The following is a 9014-nucleotide window of genomic DNA, read 5'->3' as shown; positions in this document are numbered from 1 at the left end:
AAAAAAAAAAAAGAAAAAAGAAAAAGAAAAGGCCAGAACTACTGAATAGCACCAGCCTTCCCCTGGTCTCCTGGACCTGACACCTCCTCAGCTAAGAGGCTCTGTAAGGAAGCTGCTGCTGTCCTGAACAGTCACTGAACAGAAGGCACCAGGGGCCCATACACAGGACAGAGAAGTTCCAGCGTCACAGTGACTAGCCGGAAACTCACCTGAGCTGGAGGAGTCTGCACTGAACTCCAGGCGGAGCTCGCCCTGCTGTGCCACCATGGCCTGCTCCTCCAACACCTGGTCTATGACGTCCAGTCCTGAAGCCAAGTCATGGGGGGTGAGGTCGAAGGACGCTGACTCCTCGCACATCTTCTCCTAGGAGCACAGGTATCCAGTGTCACGCATGGCAGGGCAGGAAGCTGAGTGCCAAGTTCTCAGATCCATGCCCCGAGATGTCCCAGGTCACAGGTGGGTCCAGAGATGACCTTCCAGCCCAAGCTAATGTTTAAAAGTGATTGCTTTACTTGAGTTGCCAACATTTCTTAATTGTAAAATTCCCCATTAAAATCTAGAGATTTCTGGCTTCTCTCAAAAGTCAGAAGACCTGGCCCATCATCTCAATTGCAATAAGTTCCTGTAACCAAGTGGGAGCTTCAAGGGGACACTGTGGTCCCAGGGCACTAGGCCCTGCAGCAGGAAGCCATATCCAGGCTCCAGAGAGGCTGGGCATGCAAACCAAGTGGCTGTTTTCCAGCACCAATCCTGGTAATGCATATCTCTGAGCAGCGGCCACAGAGGTGAGGCAGGGGCTGGGTGTGAATGTGACCATAGTAGCCTTCCTGGGGTCAGGATGGTGGGCCTGTGTTGTGCTGGGCCCACCGGGCACAGGAAAAAGCACCAGGACAGGCTGATCCCACCAGCCAGCCAGAGGGAAAGAGTCTAGTAAGGGGAGGTCCTTGCTCAGCTGGCCAGTCTCTAGCCTCAGAAAGGCATCTGGCCAGCAGGAAAGGGGCAGCAGACACTCCTGTGTGGGCTTTGTTTGGAAGCCCGGGGCCTTGAGTGTGGATAGAGGTTATTCATAAAGGCTTGCATTGGTTTCAACAAAGCCAGAAAAAATAGTGCCATGAACCTCAACAGAGGCAAGTGGAGACTTACCACATTGTGAGCTTCATCAAAGATCACCACTGTCCCCTTCAGGTCAACATTGTGCGCCCTGCGACTCTACAAGAAGGAACAAAGGGCTGGCCTGGCAGGACAGAGCCCCCCTGAGCACGGGCTTGCTGAGCAGAGGGCAGGAAAGAGTGACTGAGTTATGTGGCAGGCACCCAACATCACATGCACAGACCACACACAAGGCCAAGGAAGATGTGGGGAGAGGCATCTCGCACCAGACTGTCAGGGTGCAGGTGGCCAAGGCTGGTTCAGGACAGCAGCCCAGCAGCACAGCTGGGACCCCATGTCAACCAGCTTGGACAGCTCACACAGTACTCAGGGGAGTGTCATGGCCAGTGAGAAGGCCAAAGGAGCCAGTGGAACCCCAGACCACAGCAGCTCGGCAGCCCAGCAGCCACAAAAATGCAGGTGCTAGAAAGTCCACACCTAGCAGTTTCCTGTCCCATCACACCCTCAGTGAGATTTCAAATCCAATACCTAGGTCCTACCCCACAGGGTGTGGTGGAAGCAATCAGGGGTAGGTCCAGCCTTTGTATTTTTAACTAATTTTTTTTTTTTGAGACAGAGTCTCACTACGTCACCCTCAGTAGAGTGCTGTGACATCACAGCACAACCTCAAACTCTTGGGTTTAAGCAATTCTCTCGCCTCAGCCTCCCAAGTAGCTGGGACTACAGGCGCCCCCCACAACACCTGACTATTATTTTTAACTAATTTTGAAGCTTAATTTTTATAAAATAGAAGACTCATTTCAAGCATACAGTTGAGTTTTGACAAACGTTGAGTACTGCATCACCACCAGCTCCCTGCCTAGAACATATACAACAGAGGCTTCACACAGCCCTCTGAGCTAGCAGGTCTGAGGCCAACCACTCCACATGGCCTCATGGCCAGCAGCCCATACCCTCTTCTCGCTGGTGGTCTTCTGCTTAATAGACATGCCATGATTTGCCATTCCCCTGTCAATGGCCCACATGGCTGCTTCCCAGCTTTGCTGACTAAATAAAGCTGCAGTCAGCGTATACATCCAAGCCTCTAGACAGAGAGTCCTCTCTGGCAGCTGTGCTATTTGGTGGGTACACAGAGCAGCCAGCATTCCACACACTCAAAGCAAAGGATGAGACTCCCAGTTGTACACCCTCACCCAACATTCATTTTAAATCTTTTAAATATTATCCATTTTAGTATGAAAGCAGTATTAACTCCCCGTAGATTTAATCCACATTTTCCTGATCACCAGTGATGCTGGCCATCTTTCCATATGCTAAACTGGCCGTTTATTTCACCTGCCACCCTGGCAGGATGTCTGTTCAGATCTTTTCCCCGTGATTAACTGATTTGTTAGTTTAGTTATGAGAACATTTTACAACTTGGTCAAAACTCCTTTGAATTAGAGACCCTGTCTCTACCAAAAACAGAAAATTAGCTGAGTGTTGTGGTGGGTATCTGTCGCCCCACCTACTTGGAAGGCTGAGGCAGGAGGATTGCTTGAGCCCAGGAGTTTGGGGCTGCTATGAGGTAGGCTTATGCCATAGCACTCTGGCCTGGGCAAGAGAATGAGACTTTGTCTCAAAAAAAATTAAAAAATAAAAATTCCTTTGAATGATAGTAGCATTTTCTCTCTTTTCATTTTCTTACCTTTCTTAGCCCTCCCAAAGAGCTAAAGCCTTAAATCTTGGTACAGTCCAATTGTTATGGCTGGAACTTTGCACATCCAACTTAAGAAATGCCAGCCTACCCCAAAGTTACAAAGAACCCCTCCCACCCTGGTTAAGCTGCAGTGTTTCTGTTTAGGCCTCTACAGTGTTGTCAGGGTTAAGATGCCTTCTCTTCCAGATATCCCTCTACTCACATGCAGGTCTGGTGGGCTATATCTGCTCCCCAACCTATATGTATACCCCTAAGCCAGAGTGCAGGCCCCTGTTACTGCATGACTTCACCATGAAGTCAGGGAAGACAAGCCCTCCAACTTCGTCCTTCTTCAAAACTGAGCTTTTGTGTTTCCATGAAAAAGTCAGAATCAGCTTAACAGTTATGACACAGTGTTACCAGGCAGGGCCACTACTGCCAACCTCATCAGCATGCCAAGTTCCCAATGTGACACTGATCTCCAGGGCACAGCCACCCCCCATAGGGCTCTGCCATTGCCCTAAATGTCTGCCCCTGGACCACCCCTACATACACCTCCCTCTCGCTCTATTGCACCCCTTTGGGCTGTCAGAGCCCCATATCAACAGCACAAGTGCTTTTTTCTTTCTGAGACAGAGACTAGCTCTGTCACCCTTGCTCAAGTGCAATAGTGTCATCACAGCTCACTGCAGCCTCAAACACCTGGGGTAAAGTAATGCTCCTGCCTCAGCCTTCTGAGTAGCTGGGACTACAGGTATGAGCCACACCTGGCACCATGGGCTTACACCTGTCATCTACCTGCCCCCAAAATCAAGGCCCCAGGGAGTGAGGCCAGATATGCTGAGTCAGCATAGAGGGTTCTCAATAAATACCCATCACAGGAAGAACGGGGATGAGCAAAGGGACCCGGAGAGGAAGACACCACAACACCATCAATACGTGAAAATAAAAGCTGCTGAGCATGCGGAGCATGGCTCCATCCACGCTAAATACGAAAGCACATAAACCTGCAGATAAGCACACATCACAAGGGGGATGGATGCGTTCCCTGCACTCCCACAGGCTGATTTAAGAGAAGCAATCTGAACTGCCAGGACCAAGGACAGGCACTGGCCCATGGGCCACAGCCTGTGCATCTCCTCAATCCCACCAGCTGGTTCACTCCAAGATTGCTAAGAGCGAATAACCCATGGCCTTGGCTGTTCATAGCTGTATCTGGCCAGGTTTGAGCCCCTAACCAGTGATCCACACCTGCTGCTCTGATAGTCCAACAGCAAGGCTCAGATGGCCCTTCTGGAGCCCCAGGACACTCCTCTGACAGCAGAACGCTAGGCTGCAGAGGACAGAGTCCTTACCTTGGCATCTAGCAAGTAATTATACGGCATGAAGATGATGTCGGCTTGCTGTTTCAGGCTCCGGGAAAGGTAGTAAGGGCACACTCTGGGGAGAGAAGCGAGAGGAGAAGGTGAGCCCATGCCAGAGACAGTACATCAAGTGCAGGGACTGGGGACAGACAGGGAAAACAACCATGCAAACATACCACCTATTTTTAAATTATGCAAAAATAAAAACATCCTTAACCCTATTATTGGATAGAGGTCATCAGAAAAATAAACATAGAAGCACTAAAAAAAGTACAGGCTTTTCCCCTCAGTGTAAGAAACTCTAATCACAACTTGAATCCTTAAAGTTATAAACGTGGCCAGGCTGGGCACAAGGCTCACACCTGTAATCCTAACTTTGGGAGGATCCCCTGAAGCCAGGGAGTTCAAAATCAGCCTAAGCAAGAGCAAGACCCTGTCTCTACAAAAAAATAAAACAATCTGATGGGTGCAGTGGTGCGCACCTGTAGTACCAGATACTCGGGAGGCTGAGGCAGGAGGATTGCTTTAGCCCAGGAGTATGAGGTTACTGTAGGCTGTGATCAGACTGCTGCACTCTAGCCTGGATGACAGAGTAAAACTCTGTCTCAAAAATCCTCAACTTTTTGGCTCAGCGCCCGTAGTTCAGAGGCTAGGGCGCCAACCACATACACCAGAGCTGGCTGGCAGGTTCAAACCCAGTCCAGGGTTCAAACAACAATGACAACTACAACCAAAAAATAGCTGGGCATTGTGACAGGCGCCTGTAGTCCCAGCTACTTGGGAGGCTAAGGCAAGAGACTTGCTTAAGCCCAAGAGTTTGAGATTGCTGTGAGCTGCAACACCACAGCACTCTACTGAGGTCAACATAGTGACACTCTGTCTCAAAAAAAAAAAAAAAAAGATCCTCAACTTTTTTTTTTTTTGCAGTTTTTGGCCAGGGCTGGGTTTGAACCCGCCACCTCCAGCATATGGGGCTGGTGCTCCACTCCCCTGAGCCACAGGTGCTGGGGAGTGGAGCAATAGAGAAAAAAAAGAAAAGCAATATATCTGTGCCTCCATGCATCAGGGAGAATCTGGCCATGGGCAGACACAGAAGACTCAGCCTCACCTGTGCTTGCTCCCACTCTTGACCAGGTCCTCGATGTCCAGGATGGGCGTGGCCAGCTCCTGCTCCAGGCTCTTCTCTGTGGGTACAAGGCAGGAGTAAACACTGTGAATTGCCCAGACCCCAGAGGAATGCCCAGGACAGAGAGGATAGAAGGCAGCAAGGGATGTCTGCCACCTGGGGACACACCACAGAGAACCCCTTTGGGATCTCAAGCCCCTGAGGAAGGACTCCCCACCCAAAGTAATGCCACAGGAGCTTCCTTTACACCTTAGGAGGCAAGCAGGGCCTGAGGCTCAGGGCTGATCATAGACGGAACCCATATCCTGAGGGCCCCACGAGCCTCTCTACCACAGACAGACCCAAGATAGGCAAAGAGTGGCTTCCTAAGGCATGGGATGAGCAGCCTATCACCCCAGCCCACAGTAGCATCCCCAAGTCTACTGTGTGCCTGTCCTATAATTTACACACCATCACTCAGCTTCCCTACCCAAAATTTCTTTTCTTTTCTTTTCTTTTTTTTTTTTTTGAGACAGGAGTCTCAAGCTGTCCCCCTGGGTAGAGTGCCATGGCATTTCAGCTCACAGCAACCTCCAACTCCTAGGCTCAAGCGAATCTCCTGCCTCAGCCTTCCAAGTAGCTGGAACCAAAGGCACCCACCACAATGCCTGGTTATTTTTTGGTTATAGCCATCATTGTTGTTTGGCGGGCCCAGGCTGGATTCAAATCCGCCACCTTGGGTGTACGTGGCTGGTGCCTTAGCCACTTGAGCCACAGGCGCCAAACCGCTACCTGAAATTTCTACCTAAAGGACAACCAGCCTCAGGGCAGGGCATGGGCAGTGGCACCAAGTGCAGAGCCCATCCTGCCCTTCAGTCCCAATGGGGGGGCCAGGCAACTCCTCCTCCTGCCCACAATCCTTGTGGTTATCCTCTTCCTCAGGATGCCAGCCCCACAAAAGGGTACTACTTGTGGCAGGTACAAGGGGCCCAGGCCAGAGAGCACTTCAGGGGAGTGGGGCTGTCCTTCCCTCCCCCTCCCAGACTAAGAAACATAGGAAGCCCTTGGGGAACCACTTAAACACAGGTAGGCAAGGCCTAAAACCTTCCTAATAAGCACCTTGGAGTCTTAGAGCAGCCATAGTGAGAACAGGGTCTCCCTAGCCACCTACTCCATCATAGGAGTGTCCAGCCTGCCCCAGCAGGTGCGCGGGCCCCAGTGAGGAGAGCTCTCACTGCAGAGCTTAGGGGCTGGGGGAAAGTCTAAAGGGGCAAAATGGAGGGGCTGAGAAGGGAAGGCCAGGAGGCCTAGCCCCCGAGAAGGGGGCTGCTTGTAGGTCTACACTGGGCTCCAGCTTTCTCCCTGCTCACTAAATATAGCATTTCTTCCCTTGGGCCCCTCCTGCCACTGCAACCCACTTCAAACATGCCCAGGGCCGGGCAGCTGCTAGAGACATCCCCTCACATCCCATCTAGGGGACAGAAAGGGCACCAAGATTCACAGCTGGGCGAACCCCCACCCCAGACCAGGCATCAAGAGAGCCCAGGCCAGGGGGTGGGCTGAGGATTGGTCTATAGCTTCTGGGACTGAGCCCATAGGCCACAGAGGAGGATGAACAGAGGCCAGAAGCCAACAGGCCAACTAAGTAGGAACGCAGCTGACAGGCCAGGGAGCCAGCATGTGCACCTGCTCTAGCATGGCCTCTGCAGCCAGAGTTCCAGAGTTCCCCTTAGCTCTCAGCCCCTGCCTTGGACTCCTGAGCACTCCCTGCTCTGGACCCTTTAGGGAGCACTTGAGGGAACTGGCAATCTCCACTGATCCACAAGCAGCTGTGAGAAGCCAGGTCCCGCACAGGCAAGCAGGGCACAGTTCCCCACACCCTTTGCCAGGGCTGTGTATGAAGGTAGCCACAGTAGGACAGAGAGAAGGGCAGCTCCATTAAACACGCATGTATGGTGCCAGGGCCGTGTATAGGCAGGACTCAGGTGGGAGGGCTTTAAGCAGTGGGGTGGATAAGGTGAAGAAAGCGGACACCGTCAGGGCAACCTGACCACCCGGGCCTGACAGACAGGGGCAGCAGCATGAGGCATGAGTTGTAGCAGCCAGGGCCAGGACCAGCCATAGTGATAGCAGCCCATATCAAGGGCAGCTGCAGACCAAGCCCCTGCTGGTGCTCCCTCTGTCCCACAGACCCCTGTTGCTCGGGCTTCCTCCTAGAGCTGGAAGGGACAGTGAGACCCACAACACTGGAGAGTTTCCCAATAGCACATGCAGCCAGTTGGCTCAGACTCCTGAGAGCAGAAGTAGCCCCTGCTCTGGATGCCCAGGCCTGGAAGATCACAGACCAGGATGATTGAGGATCCTTGGTATCACCAGACCAAAAAACATAGCAAACAAAAAGGCAACAAGGAACATGCTCCCAGTGGGCTAGGGTCCTCACTGCAGGGCCATGCACCACTCACCCGGTCCCTGCATGGGGCAGACACAGGGATGCTTGGTGCAGGGTCATGGGGACCACCCAAGCTCAGGCTTCTGGGAGGGGAGTGCTGTTCTGAACACTAGTGGCAGCTTCCAGGGCTGTAGCCCTGACACATTTGACTCCTGACATGAGGGCAGACAGTGGCCCATGGGACTGGTGACGCTTTGTCAGTGCTACAGGACAACACCACCAACCCCTCACATTCTGGGCAGCAAACAGAAGGGGCCCTGACCTCACAGACGCTCAAGGCCCCTTAGCCACTCAGCCCTGACTGCAGATGTGTTGCCCCAGGTCACAGAATATAGTGCCACACCACAGTAAAGCTCACCCTGCCCTTGTCTCTGGCACCTGAGATGAGTCCCGGTGTCCTCCACAAATAGGAGAGGGGGAGGGGAGGTCAGCCTCATGGCTGCAAAGACAGATTTGGAGAAAGGACACTGGTGCCAGACTCTTCATAGGGGCTTCACAGGCTGTGGGCACCCATAGTTACTGTGGTGAACAGCCCAGGGCAGACTGCTGTCACTAACCCTGTGCTCACCCCATCTCAGGATGAGGCAATCTGTCTAGGCCCACAAGGCCAGCCCAAGTAGGACTCCAGGACTCAGCTTGGGTTGTACTTGAGACTGTGATCTACCACAGCAAAAGGATACCCAGCAAAGTCAGCAAAGGGAAAAAAGAGCTTGGGGTGAAGTTGGGAGGAGGCCAGATACAGCTTTCAGGCTTCTCCCCAGAGTCTCTCAGGATGACTCAGGGGCTGGTTATAGGGGCACCTACTGCCCAAGACAGAACAAAAGCCCAGAGGAGAAAGCAGGTGTTCAGCACAAACCCTCCCTTTCCTGATAAGAGGGGCTCCCTGCTCCTAAACCTCTTACCAGGAAAGGTGGGGCCTCCCCAAAATCCCAGCTCCTAGAGGCCAGCCCTGCCAACCTGGCCATGCTTAGACCTCTTTTACACATGACACCAAGACAGGGGATCCTGTGGCTCAAGTGGCTAAGGTGCCAGCCATATACAACCTGAGCTGGTGGGTTCAAATCCATCCCAGGCCTGCCAAACAACAATGATAGCTGCAAACAAAAAAACAGCTGGGCGTTGGGGCAGGCACCTATAGTCCCAGCTACTTGGGAGGCTGAGGCAAGAGAATCACTTAGGTTGCTATAAGCTGTGATGCCACGGTAGTCTACCCAGGGCGACAGCTTAAGGCGCTGTCTCAAAAAAAAAAAAAAAAGACAGAGGATCCTTTAGGTGGAGAATAGTGCCAAAACCAGGGCTGCACTGGCT

General features: G+C 52.4%; 1 protein-coding gene across 6 annotated transcripts in view; it reads right to left on the bottom strand.

Annotated features, from left to right (window-relative positions):
* The window catches only part of RTEL1 (regulator of telomere elongation helicase 1), a 33456-nt gene that overhangs the window by 19017 nt on the left and 5425 nt on the right, over positions 1-9014 (bottom strand). For all 6 annotated transcript variants that reach the window (XM_012803913.2, XM_023511932.1, XM_023511931.1 and 3 more), the window contains 4 exons: positions 5261-5336; positions 4144-4228; positions 1144-1209; positions 210-363 (listed from right to left, as the gene is read on the bottom strand). In XM_012803913.2, coding sequence (XP_012659367.1) covers positions 210-363; positions 1144-1209; positions 4144-4228; positions 5261-5336 — 381 coding nt within the window. The remainder of the gene's footprint in view (positions 1-209; positions 364-1143; positions 1210-4143; positions 4229-5260; positions 5337-9014) is intronic.

This window comes from Otolemur garnettii, unplaced genomic scaffold (assembly GCF_000181295.1).
Source record: "Otolemur garnettii isolate 467f Iridium unplaced genomic scaffold, OtoGar3 scaffold00023, whole genome shotgun sequence".
In the NCBI taxonomy this organism is placed as follows: Eukaryota; Metazoa; Chordata; class Mammalia; order Primates; family Galagidae; genus Otolemur; species Otolemur garnettii.
The sequence above is the reverse complement of the archived record's forward strand: the minus strand, read 5'-3'. Positions and strand labels throughout refer to the sequence as shown.